The sequence below is a fragment of the Callorhinchus milii genome, unplaced genomic scaffold (assembly GCF_018977255.1).
Source record: "Callorhinchus milii isolate IMCB2004 unplaced genomic scaffold, IMCB_Cmil_1.0 Scaffold18, whole genome shotgun sequence".
In the NCBI taxonomy this organism is placed as follows: domain Eukaryota; kingdom Metazoa; phylum Chordata; class Chondrichthyes; order Chimaeriformes; family Callorhinchidae; genus Callorhinchus; species Callorhinchus milii.
The window spans coordinates 546,992-564,618 of record NW_024704759.1 but is presented as its reverse complement, the minus strand read 5'-3'; the positions used below and the strand labels follow the sequence as shown (position 1 = coordinate 564,618).

At 46.5% G+C, this 17,627-nt stretch overlaps 1 protein-coding gene across 2 annotated transcripts in view; it reads left to right on the top strand.

The window, feature by feature from the left end:
• Nucleotides 1-339: 339 nt before the first annotated feature.
• Nucleotides 340-17,627, top strand: part of tox2 (TOX high mobility group box family member 2) — a 59,321-nt gene continuing 42,033 nt past the window's right edge. Inside the window, exon 1 of one of the 2 annotated variants that reach the window (XM_007911368.2) lies at nt 340-849. In XM_007911368.2, the coding sequence (XP_007909559.1) occupies nt 724-849 (126 nt within the window). In that variant the 5' untranslated portion in view covers nt 340-723. Of the gene's footprint in view, nt 850-2,544; nt 2,763-17,627 lie in introns of those variants that run through there. The other variant, XM_007911369.2, reaches the window with a different exon arrangement.

The following is a 17,627-nucleotide window of genomic DNA, read 5'->3' as shown; positions in this document are numbered from 1 at the left end:
AGAGAGAGAGAGAGAGAGAGGACAGAGGGAGTGTGAGAGAGAGAGAGAGAGAGAGGACAGAGGGAGTGAGAGAGAGAGGACAGAGGGAGTGAGAGAGCGAGAGAACAGAGGGAGTGAGAGAGAGAGAGGACACAGAGAGAGAGAGAGGACAGAGGGAGTGAGAGAGAGAGAGGACAGAGGGAGTGAGAGAGAGAGAGGACAGAGGGAGTGTGAGAGAGAGAGAGAGAGAGAGGACAGAGGGAGAGAGAGAGAGAGGACAGAGGGAGTGAAAGAGAGAGAGAGGACAGAGGGAGTGAGAGAGAGGACAGAGGGAGTGAGAGAGAGAGAGAGAGAGAGGAAGGACAGAGGGAGTGAGAGAGAGAGAGAGAGAGAGGACAAAGGAGAGGATCGCAACAGAAGAGAATCACTTTCATCGGTGCCTTTTTTTTCTGTCTGAGACTTTCTGGACGGCCTTTCACGAACCAAAATCGTGAGCACTGACTGTTCAGCTCCACAGTCACCGGAGCCACAGACACCGGAGTCACAGTCACAGACACCGGAGCCACAGCGGATATGAGGCAAACGGTGAATTGTCTTCTGCGTTTCTCTGTTATTGTCACTCAGTGTTACCAATAGAGAGAGAGAGAGAGACGTACAAAAGGACAGTGAGAATAATTCAACAACAACAACAACAACCGCTCCGCCATCCATGTTCCCGGTCGGGGGCTGAGCTCCAGTTGAAAGATGGACGTGAGGTTTTACCCCTGTGCCCCCTGTGCCCCCTGTACCCCCTCCTGTGCCCCCTGTGCCCCCGCGGCGGTGGGGGATCTCGGCGCCGCCTCCTGTCTGGAGCATTACTACTGCAATAAGGTGAGTAACGGCGTTCCCGCACTGTCCCCTCCGCGTGTCTGTGGCCCTCTGTGCGGTGTCTGTGCCCCCGGGGGGGGGGGGGGGGCATCAGCTCAGTGTGGGGGGGGGGGGCATCAGCTCAGTGTGGGGGGGGGGGGGGGGGGGCATCAGCTCAGTGTGGGGGGGGCATCAGCTCAGTGTGGGGGGGGGCATCAGCTCAGTGTGGGGGGGGGCATCAGCTCAGTGTGGGGGGGGGCATCAGCTCAGTGTGGGGGGCATCAGCTCAGTGTGGGGGGGGCATCAGCTCAGTGTGGGGGGGGCATCAGCTCAGTGTGGGGGGGCATCAGCTCAGTGTGGGGGGGGGGCATCAGCTCAGTGTGGGGGGGGGCATCAGCTCAGTGTGGGGGGGGCATCAGCTCAGTGTGGGGGGGGGCATCAGCTCAGTGTGGGGGGGCATCAGCTCAGTGTGGGGGGGGCATCAGCTCAGTGTGGGGGGGGCATCAGCTCAGTGTGGGGGGCATCAGCTCAGTGTGGGGGGGGGCATCAGCTCAGTGTGGGGGGGGGGCATCAGCTCAGTGTGGGGGGGCATCAGCTCAGTGTGGGGGGGCATCAGCTCAGTGTGGGGGGGCATCAGCTCAGTGTGGGGGGGCATCAGCTCAGTGTGGGGGGGCATCAGCTCAGTGGGGGGGGGGGCATCTGTAGCTCAGTGGGGGGGGGCATCTGTAGCTCAGTGGGGGGGGGCATCTCAGCTCAGTGGGGGGGGGGCATCTGTAGCTCAGTGGGGGGGGCATCGCTCAGTGTGGGGGGGGCATCAGCTCAGTGTGGGGGGGGGCATCTGTAGCTCAGTGTGGGGGGGGCACAGCTCAGTGGGGGGGCATCTGCAGCTCAGTGGGGGGGGGCCTCAGCTCAGTGTGGGGGGGGGCATCTGTAGCTCAGTGGGGGGGGCATCTGCAGCTCAGTGGGGGGGGGCATCTGCAGCTCAGTGTGGGGGGGGGCATCTGCAGCTCAGTGTGGGGGGGGCATCTACAGCTCAGTGTGGGGGGGGCATCTGCAGCTCAGTGTGGGGGGAGGGCATCTGCAGCTCAGTGTGGGGGGGGCATCTGTAGCTCAGTGTGGGGGGGCATCTGCAGCTCAGTGTGGGGGGGGCATCTGCAGCTCAGTGTGGGGGGGGGCATCTGTAGCTCAGTGTGGGGGGGGGCATCTGCAGCTCAGTGTGGGGGGGGGCATCTGTAGCTCAGTGTGGGGGGGGGCATCTGCAGCTCAGTGTGGGGGGGGGCATCTGCAGCTCAGTGTGGGGGGGGGGCATCTGCAGCTCAGTGGTTAGAGCACTCGCTTCGCAAGCGAAAGGACCTGAGTTTGATTCCCGTCCGAGTGGAGCGTTGGGGCTGAGTTTCTTGACTCCACACTCCTCTGTTTACTTCGGAGTAAGTAGGAATCCCGTTGTTAGTTGATTGGTGGATCGCTTTTTCTGGGGTAATAATCCTTTCAAAGAAGGAAATAATAATTTGGCCACTCAGTCCACGATGGTTTGTGGGACTCTGCTGTGCACAATTGGCTGCCGCATTTCACCAACAAAATCCATCAATTCCCTTTACAATATATTGTGTTTAGCGCTTTGAGACGTCTTGAAGACATGATAAGGCTCTATATCAAATGCCAGGCTTATATATATTATGTATGTATTATTGTTATTATCTCTGAGTTTACAGTCTTGTTTTCATCTGATGAATAAATGTCTGTCGGCTGGTATCTGGCCCTCCTCTCCGTGCTCTGTGTCTGTGTTAGGAACCCACTGCCCTCACTCTGCAGCCCCAGGAAACCACATTTTCAGGACTTGCTATTAGTGCAAATGTGCACTTTACAAACGTGCACTGTATGTAAATGTGCCGCTGATATTGCTGTCAGGGGGAACAATCGAGGAAACAAACATCCTAGTGAGTAACTTACTGTAGTTTTGCGAGGTTACTGCAGTTGTGTTTGTTGGATGTTGTGTTTGTGTGGGGTGGGCGTGGGGAGGGGGGATACTGTCAGCCTGGTCTAACACAGCACCCCTCCCAACACCCAGTGTGATCACACACACACTAACACAACAACAACAAAATTACATTTATAGAGCCCCTTTCACATCGGGAGGACATCCCAAAGCCCTGAGACACACACACTCACATACAAATTATAGTGTATATATGTACACACAGACACAGACTTACACACACATACACAAACATACAAGTGATATACACAGGCACGCACACATTACACACACACACTATACATACACATTATACATATACACATTATACATACACATTACGCACACACTATACACACAAAATTATACAAACACACTATACACACACACACACGTTATAAACACACACAAAATGACAGTAAGAGTCCGAGCAACATTCAGCCAACACAGGACGACATAGTGAAGGGAGGCTGGCCGTGTGCGAGTCTGTATGTCTCTGAGTGTGTGTGTGTGTCTGTGTGTGTGTTTGAGTGTGTGTGTGTGTCTGTGTATGTTTGAGTGTGTGTTTGTGTGTGTGTAACGTGGCCATAGTGGGTCGCACTGGCAGAAAGCTATCAGAGGGAAATGTGAAAATAAAGTGTGTGCTGCGTTTACAGCAGATTAACACAAGGCAGGGATTGTGAGCACATGTGTTTGGCTGCTTTATAAAGAAGATTCAATCAGACTGTTTAAAAAAGATATGATAGAGGAGGATTTGAGATGTACATATGACTGGCTTTACTGATGTGACGCTTGGGTCCATGTCTGACACTGGAAGCGGGATGAGAATCAAATGTGACTTCAATTCAGATTAAAAGTTAGCTTTCAGTAATAATAATAATAATAATCTTTGCAATTGATACAGCGCCTCGTCATGTCTTCAAGACGCCTAAAAGCGCTTCACAGAATATACTGTAAAGTGAATTGACTGTGTATTTTGTCAGATTGCGGGGAAACAGCCAGACAGTGAGAATTGCCAGATGTAGATGTGGTGAGGCGTTTGTTGTTGGCTGTAAATGACTGTTTATGAGGGCACTGAGCAGTGAGGGTGGCGGGGTTTCACATGCTGAGGGAAGCGTGCTGTGTGCCTGGCGCTGTGCCTGTGCCGTTTACACAGGCGTTTTACACTGTACAGCAATCCATTTCACTGCACAGCAAAATCAACAGGTTCCTGGGTTTTACAAGCTCGTTGTGAAGTCTTGTAGCTCAGTGGTTAGAGCACTCGCTTCTCAAACCAGAAGACCTGGGTTTGATTCCCACTCAGGGCAAAACGGTGGGCAACTTTCCTTCCACACACCTCTGTTTACTGTTTAGCAGTAAGTAGGAACTCAATTATTAGTCGATTGGTGGATTGCTTTTCTGGGGGTAATAATAATAATAATAATCCTTGCATTTGATATAGCGCTTTTCACGTCGGGAGGACGTCCCAAAGCACTTCACAGAATACTGTAAAGTGAATTGACTGTATATTTGTGGGCGAACGCGGCAGCCAATTGCGCACAGTAACGTCCCACAAACAGTCGTGGATTGAAAATGACCAATTTATTATTGTTTTGGTTTTGGAGGGATTATTATTAGGCTCTGTGTGGAGTAAGGAAACTTGCCCAAGGTTTCGCCCTCTGCCTGGAATTGAACTCAGGTGTCTCGTTTGCAAAGCGAGTGCTCTAACCACTGAGCTACAGGACTCCAAATAATCCCTTCAAAACATTTTTTTTACCAAATAATGTTTAAAATGTGGTCTTCAATTCATGTCTGTTTCTGGGCAAAGTCATTTCACTTTGCAGTATATTCTGTGAAGCGCTTTGAGACGTTTTGAAGATGTGATAAAGTGCTGTATTAAATGCAAGGATTATTATTACTAACACTATCAGCTGTTTGGTGACAAACAATCATAATAATAATAATAATCCTTGCATTTAATACAGCGCCTTATCACGTTGTTGAGACATCTCAAAGCGCTTCACAGAATATACTGTAAAGTGGAGTGACTGGGATAAGTGTGTGCGGCGTATAGTGAGTGTAGGCTTTTGCTTATCACGAGACCTGTGGTTCTCTTCCTCACATCACTCACTCTCTCATTGATAGAGGTGATCATGTGTTCTGCTGACTGAAAGAAAAGCGATTTGTAACCAAGATACTAATTACAATTAAAGTAGTTATTATGCAACCAACTCAGCACCAACAATGAGCGGAAACCTTTTCAAGACAAAGCTGTGTGTGGACTGGGTTTAATTCCAGGCGGCTCCAGATTTCTAATGAGTTTTTGTGGAGCAGCCCTCAGGCATCCCATTGCAAGTGATGTGCTTCACTCCTTATCAACAGTGGAGTCCTGTAGCTCAATGGTTAGAACACTTGCCTCGCAAGCGAAAGGACCTGGGTTTGATTCGCGGGCAGGGAGAAACGATGGACAAAACAAAATAATAATAATAATTTGGTCATTCAACCCACGACTGTTTGTGGGGCACTGCTGTGCACAATTGGCTGCCGTGTTAAACCCACAAAATATACAGTTTACGGTATATTCTGTGAAGCGCTTTGAGATGTCTCGAAGACGTGATAAGGAGCTATATCAAATGCCAGGAGTATTATAATTAATGGCATAGTCTGCATACGTATAGACATGTATGGAGTATGTGTGTGCACAATTACGTGCGTTTTAACAAAAACAACAAAATTATAATAGTGCAGCACCTTTCACATCGGGAAGATGTCCCAAGGCGTTGGACAGTCAGTTTTTCGGCACATGAGTGTAGAGAAAAAAAGCGTTCGACTACACAGTACACAGTTATTATATTTAAAATATATCCTGTAAAATGCTTTGAGATGTCTCGATGTGATAAGAAGCTATATCAAACACAGGTGACTATTTCTAATCATGGATACACAAATAGTGACCATGTCCATGTGTCTTTGTGCAAGTATGTATAGCTGCACATATGCACTCTCTCCCCGTAACCCTTTCATTTTTGATGCCTGGAGGGACACATCCTGCTTACTAAATTCTGGAAAGTATTAGGCACAGGTTGGCAAGAGCCAAGGCTTGGGGATCCCAGAGTGTGTGTTGGGGTAACTGCTGGAGTCTAACCAGCTAAAACCGCATAGCTTGTCATTGATGTTGCTGTCTGGCAAGCTTTCCCATTGCTTGTCCAGCTAGGAACACCGTTAGGGTTTAGGTTTGCAAGGTTAACTGGAGCTGAGTGGGATGATTCCCTGCCCCAGGTGACTGGTCTGTCCTTCCAGGTCCTGCCAATGAGCCAGACTGTGAGCCAGTCACACACAGAGACATACTACTCACTGTATGTATATGTACTCTAAACATAGAGTTGGTGCTGAACTGGGGCATGGTGTGAGACTGCCACTTGTTCCAAACTTTTGAAAATGTAGACACCAATTCCTCGGTGGGGTTTGGGCACAGTGCACGGAGCAGGAAGCAGCCAAAGTGGGTACAATGTTAGGGACAAGTTGTTCCAGTCATTGAGGCTGTTTGGAAAAGTACTGTGGTGACATTGCCCTTTAATATGATGACATTACCCTTTAAGTGTTTTTGTGTTGTTTGAGTTTGTGATTGACTGGAGCTGCAGAAGCAGAGGATTGGTTGTCAGTTTGCATCTCAATGTGGAACTGGAGGCCATTTACAATAGGTTGGAGACATGTGTCAGACACCCGGCTGAGCAAAAAATTCAATAGGTTCCACTGCGGAGTTTGTGGAGCTCCGAGCACTGATCTGATGTGTGCACAAGTTCTTATTGTCTGCAATAAAGTGCGCTCGAGACGGTGTCTGCTCCACTGTCTACTGTCACATCAGCAGCAAATGCTAAACGCCAGTGCGAACGACGGAGGATGACCAATACAAGTTTACAACTTGCAAAGGGATCGGGTTTCAGGCTGGCAAGTGGGCAGAACTCGCCATTAGCCACAGGGTTCAGAGGCTCGTCTGGGGCCTGAACTGTGAGGGGCCGAATCTCAGCTTGCTACAGATGTCACTTCCTGCGTGGTTATATCCATGTGCGCTATACAGTGAAGTGCTGCTGTTGTCATTTCCTTTGTTAAGTGACGTTAGTAGTGCTTCCTATTCGTGCACAGTGCGCAGGAAGTGATGGTAGGTTGCTTCCTGTAGATAGTGAGCAAACTTTGAGACGTCTCAACTACGTGATAAGGCGCTATATCAAATGCAAGGATTATTATTGTTACTGTATGCTCGGAGCAACAGCAGTGGTGACCTGACCACCTCGTACAGTCGTGGCCTCATGAATGCAGGAAACCAACCGGTCAATTTCAGAAGTCAGGCTGACCGCACGTCCTGTTAATGTGGGTCATATGACAGGATGGGATGTCCTAACAGGATTGTCTGGATCCATAGCGAGGGACTGGACACGGGAAAGGCTCACGGTCAGATTCCTCCAGCAAAATCAGTCAAATCTCAGTGTCGGGAAGTTTGACAGTATTTTAATATCAAGATAGTCGAGCCAGTGTGTGTGCGTGTGTGTATGTGTGTGCGCATGTATATGCATGTGTGTGTGCGAGTGTGTAAAGAAGCGCTTACCCAGTGGTCATCAGTGTTGGTTCCATTACGTCGGAGAAAAGTTTGGAAAACCTAGTTTTCCACGAGGCTCACACATCCCCTGAATGTCAATCTTCCACAATCAATGGGTCAGAAACAATGGCTAAATTCTTTCACACCTTGAATTAAATCAATACTGTGAAACGTCAGTGAGAAGGCTTAGATCAGAGAGTTTTACCTGGTGTGGGGACAGACAAAGCTACTTATCTAAAGAGAGTGTTAGAAGGAAGAGAGCACGAGGAGACCAACATCTAGTGGGAGAGGAGAGGAGACCTGAGCTGTTTGTTTCTGTGTTGTGAAGACAAAGTATCGTTTAGCAAAACAAAACAGATTGTTGATAATACTTCCCATTTGTGATATTTTATTTAATTCTTTCACCTGTTACGCTTAAGGTCTGTGAATGTACATGAAGAGCTGGTAGGTTTGTGATTATACAACAACAACAATTTGCATTGTTATAATGTCCTGATTTGATGGAGACTGAAGAGTGAATATCTCAGTGTTTTTTTGTCGGCCCGGGTAAGCCTGAGTTTAATTGTTTGCGCCTATGTAATCCAGGCCTGGTACAGGATGAGGCCAGCAGCAAAGCTGGGTATAGCTGAGATGTGTAGTGACTGAGAGAGAGCAAGTGAGAGCATCGATGAAGATAAGCCATCGTCAATTGGGGATAGGAAGAAAGAAGATTAGAAAGGAATAACTTAATAAGGAGCTAGAAATATATATTCATAGCACTTCTTTCTCGCCACCACTCCATCTGTGAATTAATTGATCTGTGCTGATGTAATGCTGGAGTGAGTCACATTCTCTGTATAGCAATAGATCAATAACATTATCTGTCCACAGTTTGCACATACAGTACCTGTCTTCTATTTGTGTTTCTCTGTACATTTCAAAACATAATCAATTGGTTGTCAGAAAATAATAGCTGTTTACTGAGTGCCCATGTAACCAGCCTCCATCACTCCCTTTCCCCCATAGTCTCCAGGCTTTAAAGCCCAAATTTGGTGTCATATTATAATAATAATAATAATAATAATAATAATAATAATGGCATTTGATACAGCGCCTTGTCATGTCTTCGAGACGTCTCAAAGCGCTTCACAGAATATACTGTAAAGTGAATTGACTGTATATTTTGTAGGTGAAACACGGCAGCCAATTGCGCACAGCAGCGTCCCACAAACAGTCATGGGTTGAGTGACCTTATTATTCACTTATGGTGAATAGATCTCCTCTCCTCAGCCTTGTGCCAACCCTGACTGTGGGCCTCGGCCCGTCACCATGTTGTTGTTGTTGCTGTTGTTGTCGTTGTGTAGTTTGGCCACTTTTGTTAGATTCCTTGTTATTCTATGAGTATCTCGCTGCAGGTCTGGGATTTCTGCTCACATTGTATTCTTTGCATGTGTAATGTTTCATGACACCTGAAACATTGCTACTGTACCACCCCGTCCTGCTAAGTCTTATTTGTATTTAAAAAATTCTGGCACATTTCTTCCTGGGAGTCTATAATAAACTACATTTTTATTGTTGTCTACTTAATCTGCACCTGCTCTTTCATCAATGCCGGGCGACAGTCCTGGAGCTGTCACAGCTACGTGTGGTTTACATGTCTCTCCAATGGCTTTGGCCTATTATTTTCACCAAGAACTCCCAAGTGCTCCAACGCATACAAATGTTCCTGAGGGTACAAATATGGGTAAAAATACTGTTTACCCACAGAATCTGTGTCCAAGCCTCCATTTCCTGAGCATGTAGTCTCTGCGTACAATCACAGTGTAAATATAATGCAGTTACTTAACAAGCTTAAAAATAGATAACGTGTCTCAGTTGTGCTGATAGACAAAAATATATATTTACACTTGTTTATCGCTTATTGTGCTCTTTTATGCTTATTGTGGAGTCCTGCAGCTCAGTGGTTAGAGCACTCGCCTCGCAACTGAGAGGAGCTGGGTTCGATTCCCGGCAGGGTGAAACGTTGGGCAAGTTTTCTTACTCCACACACCTCTGTTTACCAGCAGTAAGTAGGAACCCGGCTGGTAATCAATTGGCGGATCGCTTTTCAGGCAGTAATAATCGCTTTTTAAAAACATTTGGTCATTCAATCCACGACTGTTGTGGGACACTGCTTTGTGCAATTGGCTGCTGGGTTTTGCCCAGAAAATACACATTCAATTCACTTTACAGTATATCCTGTGAAGCGCTTTGAGACCTTTACGAAGACGTGATAAGGCTCTGTATCAAATGCAAGGATTAGTATTATTTCTGCTTGGATTGCTGCCCACAGCTGTGACCTGTAGCAGAGAGCCAAGGTCAGTGTTTCACCCCTGCTCCAGGTGAGAGTATTAAAGAGCACAGTTCACAAGTGCGGAGTTTAACCCTTTACAAACAGTTTAACCCTTTATGTTCCCTCAAAGCATTAAGAATGGTAAATTTGATATCGGGACAAATGTACTGGAGAGGGTGTAGTGACTGATGAGATGTGCATTTGTACCTGTCATTTCTCTCTGTCTCTCTCAGTCTCACACACACACACTCAGCTCCTCTGGTTAGTCTCTGTCTCCCTGCAATCCCACCTCCCCCTTCACTCTTAAAGGGAGGTGAGGAGTGCTGTAGATTGTAAGAGGGAGGGAAGAGGGAGGGAGGTGAAGTTTTACAGTGCTGACATCTTGGGGAAGCAGTTTTTAGAATAATTGACCTTGCTCGGTCACTGGTCACATGACTTTACAGTAAGTGTGACTGACCGGGTGGGAACCTGTCCGGCAGAGGATGTGGTTGAGGTATTCAAAAACAAAAGCATTTTCTTTTTATAATGAAGTCACGTATCCCATTGTTGGCCTGTGAGCGCAGCTTGTCTTTGGCCAGTAAACGGCCACCTATGTCTTCAAACCTGCGGTGCTCCGCTATTGGGGATGTCCCGAGATGGGCTGCGGAGAGAATTTTCACTGCTCCTTAAAGAGAGCTTCAAGTGCCCATCCAGTAAGTTTTACTTTACAACTCCAAACTGGTGCTTAAAGACAGCCATTTTGTAGAGAGCTCCTCCTCTATTGTGACAGTTTTTTGCTGCAGTGACATCGTGGATAGAGAGTGCTTCCAAACTCTCCCATTCAGCATCTAATAATTATAAATAATAATAATAATCCTAGCATTTGGTATAGCTTCTTATCACGTCATCGAGGCGGCACAAAGCGCTTCACAGAATATACTGTAAAGTGAATTGATTGTATATTTTGTGGGCGAAAGGAGTATGACAAGCCATCTCCACATAAACAGGCAACTCAATATGTCTCACCTAGGAAAGAAAATTAGTTCCCTCAACCAGTAATTCTTGGTTGAAATGTGGATGATAGGGGGCGGTGAGGTGTGTGTTTGGGGATGTGGGGGGGTGGGCAATGAGGTGTGTGTGTGTGTGGGTGGGGGACGGCAGTGAGGGTTGTGTGTGTATGGGGAGGTGGGGGAGTGAGGTTGATGTTGACCTTGGCTTTCAGACTCCTCTCCCTGGGTCTCCCAGTGTCGAGGATTGGACCCAGGAGAGAGGGTATGGATTGGTACCCATCCTGAGGCAGTCTCTATGGGAGGGGAGGCTCTGCTTTGTGCTGATGTCTGTAACCTGACGTGTCACCAGGATGTACTGGCGGGCGGCTGGATTGGCTGGGGGTTTGACGTCAGGGTGCTGTGTGCAGGAAGGTAGAGAGTGAGAACAATGAGCCCTTTCACTGCAGTGTGAGTGAGTTAGTGTGTGTGTGTGTGTTCCTTATTTATTAATGTCATGCTTGGCATAAACACATTACATTACAGTGAATATCAGGAGGACAATGAGGCTGATTCAGAACCAGCGAGATGCTCTACGTTTCTCCAGCTGTCTGAATGTTAAATGTGATCAAGATATTGGTTAGAAGGAAATAACTTACCTTTTTGTATGGAAATATCTCAGTGTGCATCATAGGTAATTATCATCTGTGAAGTCACTATCTGTTGTATGCAAATGTGCGAGGTGTTTGTGCTGACACAGTCCCACAAACAGCCACAAAGACTTTATTAGGGGGATTGTTGACCAGGACTTCAGGAGAGAGATACTCGCTTCTCTTTTTCCGATAATGTCATGGGATCTTTAATGTCCACGTGAACAGGCAGTTGGGGCCTTGATTTCACCTGTTGAAAAGATTTAAGACTGGATTTAAGAATTTTCCAAAATACTGTTTGATCTTAGATTGTAAGACAGTGGTTTTAAGACTTAAGCCAATGTGTCCTTTGAGCCTCAGGAGCTGGGACCAGGCAGCCGTCCCTTTAGTTTTGTGGAGTCCTGGAGCTCAGTGGTTAGAGCGCTCGCCTCACAAACGATTCCCAGATGGGGTATATTAGGCAAATTTCCTTACTCCCACACACCTCTGTTTACCTAGCAATAGGTAGGTACTTCATTGTTAGTCAATTGGGGATCGCTTTTCCGGGGGTAATAATCCCTTTAAAAAATAATAATGATTTGGTCACTCAACCCATGGCTGTTTGTGGGACCCTGCTGTGCACAATTGGCTGCCACATTTCGTCCACAAAATATAGTCAATTCACTTTATGGTATATTCTGTGACGAGCTTTGAGACGCCTCAACGACGTGATAAGAATCTGTATCAAATGCCAGGATTATCATTATTATTTTAATAAAAGCAAAATGAAAAATACCGTTCGTATCCATCTCGGAACTGCCCGAGAATGTGATGACTTCAGTGGTTGTGATAACCCTATCTGCAGCTGACTCAGCCTTGTCTCTCGTTTCTTAATTGACACTCTCTGTTCTCCTCTCTCCTAATTTTCACTCCCCCCACCCCACCCCCACCACCCCCACTCTGATCTTGGTACAAATGGAAGTGATCGAGATTGATGACGTAACTTAATGAAAAGTAAACACGGGTTGACTACACAATGTGTGTGAGTCTGTGTGTTGATTGGTTGGGTACAGCATCTACTGTTAGTGTCTGAGGCACAACGCCTTGGCACATCCTCCCAACGTGAAAGTCGCTATATAATTGCAATTTGTTGTTGATCTTTGTTGTTGTTTGTGGAATCCTGTGGCTCAGTGGTTGGAGCCTCACAATCGAGAGGACCTGGGTTTGATTCCCGGGCAGGACGAAACGTTGGGCAGGTTTCCTTACTCCACACGCCTCTGTTTGCCTTCCACCCCTCATCCTGTTGCTGTGTCAGAGCTTGGTTGAGCTCACATTTGAAGCTCTTCTTCAGGGGGGGTGAGGGGCAGGGGAGGGTGGTTGGGGTGGAGAGAGAAACCGTGGCTTTTATTTTGGTCTGAAACAGTCACTATACGCTACTACAACTTTTGGGCAGAAACCTTATTCTACTGTCTCAGCGAGTGTTTTGACAATGCTCCTTCGGCTGCTGTGTGTAATTATATTAATTATAAATTACCTGCCCGCTGGGCGTTAAAATGGCAAATAGTCAACAAAACATTACAAGCAATTTTGATAAATGTCACCTCAAAGCCTGTGGTGCAGCTATTAGTGAAACTAGATAACAGACTTCTGTAAAACGTCACTGACAAGAGAAGGAGAAATGAAATTAAAGTTTAATTTGCTGGCCAGCAAGATGATCGTTTAACTGCTCTTTTCTTCAAGTTGAGACCAGCCGCCCTGGGTGTGCCAACTACTCTATGTCTGTGTATTAATGGCACTAAGTCCTGTAGCTCAGTGGTTAGAGCACTCGCCTCGCAAGTGAGAGGACCTGGATTCAATTCCCGGCCAGGTCGAAATGTTGGACAAGTTTCCTTACTCCACACGCCTCTGTTTACCAGCAGTCAGTAGGAATCCGGTTATTAGTCGATTAATGGATCACTTTTCTGGGGATAATAATCCCTTTCAAAAAAATTAACAATTTGGTCCTCAGTTCATGACTGTTTGTGAGACGCTACTGTGCGCAATTGGCTGCTGTGCTTCGCCCACAAAATATACAGTCAATTCACTTTACAGTATATTCTGTTAAGTGCTTTGAGACGTCTCGAAGACGTGATAAGGCGCTGTATCAAATTCAAGGATTATTATTATTTATTATTAACATTGGGCTTTCATCACCATTGCCACTTCTCCTAGGGTCACGTGCTCTTCCCACCTCAAGATCCTGCCATAGGTTTGTAGCGGTGTCCGAGCCCCTGCCTTACAGAACATTGAGACCTGTGACAGGTTGAAGAACATCAACTTTAAATATATACTATATAAATATATATATAAATATACTGTAAAGTATATATATAAAGTATATACGTTAGAAACAGCGTCACTCAAAAAACTTAAAAGCTGACGTGAGGACGGAAATGCTGTTATCAGAGAGTGGTGAAGAGGACCCTGTGTCTAATCTTTCACTCAGTGAACAAGATTTGGTCACACAGTTGTCTATACTATTTCTGATCTTCTACCTTGGTGTCGGGACGCCCATTGCCACGCCCCGTTTGCCTGGGGAAGATGGGGCTTTTTCCTGCCCTGGTCCCGTCTGCCTATTCAGGCGGACGTTAAAGATCTCACCACATTACAACAACAACTCACATTTATATGATAACAACAACAACAAAATTACATTTGTATAGCCCCCCCTCAAACAGAGTAGTCTCCCAGACACCATTCAGAAAGAGAAGGGAGTTTCTCTCTCCTGGCTGACAATCCCCCAAATAAAATTGGTCATTCACTTCATGGCTGTTTGAGGGGCACTGCTGTGTGCAAATTGCCTGCCACAAAATACAGAGTCACTGCACTTTACAGTATATCCTGTAAAGCTCTTTGTGACTTCCTCCCTATATGAAAGAAACGATACCAAATGTAAGATGGTTATTGTTAACAAATCACACAGAAGTACTGTAATCGTGGCCAGATAAGACAGATGGAGCACTGAACAATCTGTTTATAATAACAATAATAATCCTTGCATTTGATATAGCGCCCTGTCACATCTTCGAGACATTTCAAACTGCTTCACAGAATAAACTGTAAAGTGAATTGACTGCATATTTTGTGAGAGAAAAGTGGTAGCCAATTGCACACAGCAGTGTCCCACAAACAGTCGTGGATTGAGCGAACAAATTATTATTTTTTTGGGGAAGTGATCATTATAAGAACATAAGAATTAGGAGCAGGAGTAGGCCATTCGGCCCCTCGAGCCTGTGCTCCGCCATTCGATAAGATCATGGCTGATCTTCTGACCTAACTCTGATTACCCGCCCTCTCCCCATATCCCCTAATCCCTCTATTTTTAAAAAATCTATCAGTCTCAGCCTTGAAGATGTTCAAGGACTGACATCTACAGCCTTCTGGGGTAGTGAATTCCATAAGTTCACTGCCCTCTGAGTGAAGAAATGTTTCCTCAACTCTGTTCTAAAAGGCTGACCCTTCATTTTCAGACTGTGACCCCTGGTTATAGATTCTCCTCCCGGGGAAACAGTCCCTCAGTGTCTACTTTATCAGCCCTTTAAGAATCTTATATATTTCAATAAGATCTCCCCTAATTCTTCTGTACTCTAGAGAATACAGCCCCAGTTTATTCAGCCTATCCTCATAGGTCAGTCCCCTCGTCCCAGGAACTAACCGAGTGAATCTACGCTGCAGCCCTCTATGTCCTTTTTTAAATAAGGACCAAAACTGCACACAATACTCCAGGTGCGGTCTCACCGGGGCCCTATACAGTTGCAGCAAGACTTCCCTACTCTTGTACTCTAAACCTTTTGCAATGAACGCTAACTGCCGTTCGCCTTCTTAGTTGCTGCTGCACCTGCAAACTAACTTTTTGAGACTGGTGTACAAGGACACCCAAATCCCTCTGCACTCTAACACTATCTAATCTCTCCCCCTCTAGAAAATAATCTGTTTTTCTATTTTTGCTACCTAGTGAATAACTTCACACTTCCCCACATTAAATTCCATCTGCCACCTACTCGCCCACTCCCCTCGCCCACCTATATACCGTTGCAATCTTTTTGCATCATCCTCAGAGCTTACTCTCCCACCGAGTTTAGTGTCATCCGCGAATTTAGATACGTTACATTCAATGTCCTCGTCGAGATCATTGATGTAAATTGTAAATAGCTGAGGCCCAAGCACTGATCCTTGTGGCGCTCCACTAGTCACCTCCTGCCAATTCGTGAATGACCCGTTTATCCCTACTCTCTGTTTTCTACCCGTTAGCCACTCTTCAGTCCATACTAATATGTTCCCATTAATCCCGTGGGCCTTAACCTTGTGCAATAGCCTTTTGTGTGGCACTTTGTCAAATCCCTTTTTAAAATCTAAATATACTACATCTACTGGTTCCCCCCTATCTAACCTGCAGATACATCTTCAAAAAACTCTAAAAGATTAGTTAAGCATCACTTCCCCTTTGTAAAGCCATGTTGACTGCCTAATCTTGTTATGGTCTTCCAGGAATCCCATAACGACATCCTTAATTAAGAACTCAAGAATTTTCCCTACCACTGAAGTCAGACTAACTGGTCTATAGTTTCCCATTATCCCTGGAAAAGTGAGCCGCCAATCAACCAACAATTGGATTCCTACTCACTGTTAGGTAATTAGAGCCGTGTGGCTCTATGGTAACATTGCAAAATGTTACCATCTCAAGAAGAAACCTCTTGAGGTTTTGCTCGAGTGTTTATGATGTGTACGTTTGCTAGAATAGATTCTTGTCACATCCGGGCTCTGGGTTCCGAGCAGAGAGGAGGATGATGATGAGTAATCTCTGTACTGGGGTCCTGGGTAGCACATCACAGCCTCACATCACAACCACTGGCAGCAGAAAGAGAAAGCTGTGTAATCCCGCTTACAAACGTAAAGAGAATGAAATATCAACCTGTCCCCTCCCTCCACTCAGAGGGCTCTGGTCTGCTCCGTGTCCCCCGCTGGGCCTGTCCCACCATTGGCAGTCAGGCCTTCAGCCACTCTGCCTCCACCCTCTCGAACTCCATCCCACAGTCCCTTTGTCTTGCTCCCTCCCTTCCCTCCTTCAAGGCATACCTCAAGACCCTCTTCAACCGTGCATTCAGCCACCCTCCTACCTCTATGTTGCCTGCCCTCCACCCCTCCTGATCTCAACTCCTGCTCGGTTCCAAATCCCTTGGGACATCCTCCCGAAGTGAAAGCCGTTGTGTAAATGTAAATGAAAGCAAATGTGTCGGTAGATGTTACTGTGGAATCCTGTAGTTTAGTGGTTAGAACACTCGCCTTACAAGCAGGAGGACCTGGGTTCAATTCCCGGGCCGGGAATGTGTGTAACATGAGGTTCAGGTGTGTGTGGGTGTGTGTAACACGAGGTACAGGTGTGTGTGTGTAACACGAGGTACAGGTGTGTGTGTAACATGAGGTTCAGTTGTGTGTGGGTGTGTGTAACATGAGGTACAAGTGTGTGTGCGTGTAAAACAGGGTACAGGTGTGTGTGTGTAACATGGGGTGTGTTTGTGTGCAACATGAGGTACAGGAGGTGTGTGTGTGTAACACGGGGTACAGGTGTGTGTGTGTAACATGAGGTTCAGTTGTGTGTGGGTGTGTGTAACATGAGGTACAAGTGTGTGTGCGTGTAACACAGGGTACAGGTGTGTATGTGTAACATGGGGTGTGTTTGTGTGCAACATGAGGTACAGATGTGTGTGTGTAACGAGATACAAATGTGTGTGTAACATGAGGTACAGGTGTGTGTAACATGGGCTACGGGTGTGTGTGTGTAACATGAGCTACAGGTGTGTGTGTGAGACAGGAGGTACAGGTGTGTGTGTGAGACAGGAGGTACAGGTGTGTGTGTGAGACAGGAGGTACAGGTGTGTGTGTGAGACAGGAGGTACAGGTGTGTGTGTGAGACAGGAGGTACAGGTGTGTGTGTGAGACAGGAGGTACAGGTGTGTGTGTGTGTTTGTGTGTGTGTATACAGGGCTGTGCCCGAACACTGCAACTGGAAAAGTTTTAAGCAAATAGCAGCTGGGTTTATGGCTCTTCTGGTGCAACAGCTGGAGGGTCTGTCAGGATTCATAAAACTTTCTGTCGCTGCAAAGTCCACTGCGGTGAGTCGATGATGATGATGATAATGGGGGGGAGGTGCCCATTTGCTGTTGATTTGCTGTATATTACATCCTGATCACTGCGAGATTGAGGCCTTAAAAATACCCAGTCAATTCACTTTACAGTATATTCTGTGAAGCGCTTTGAGACATCTTGAAAACGTGAGAAGCACTGCATCAAATACAAGGGTTATTATTAA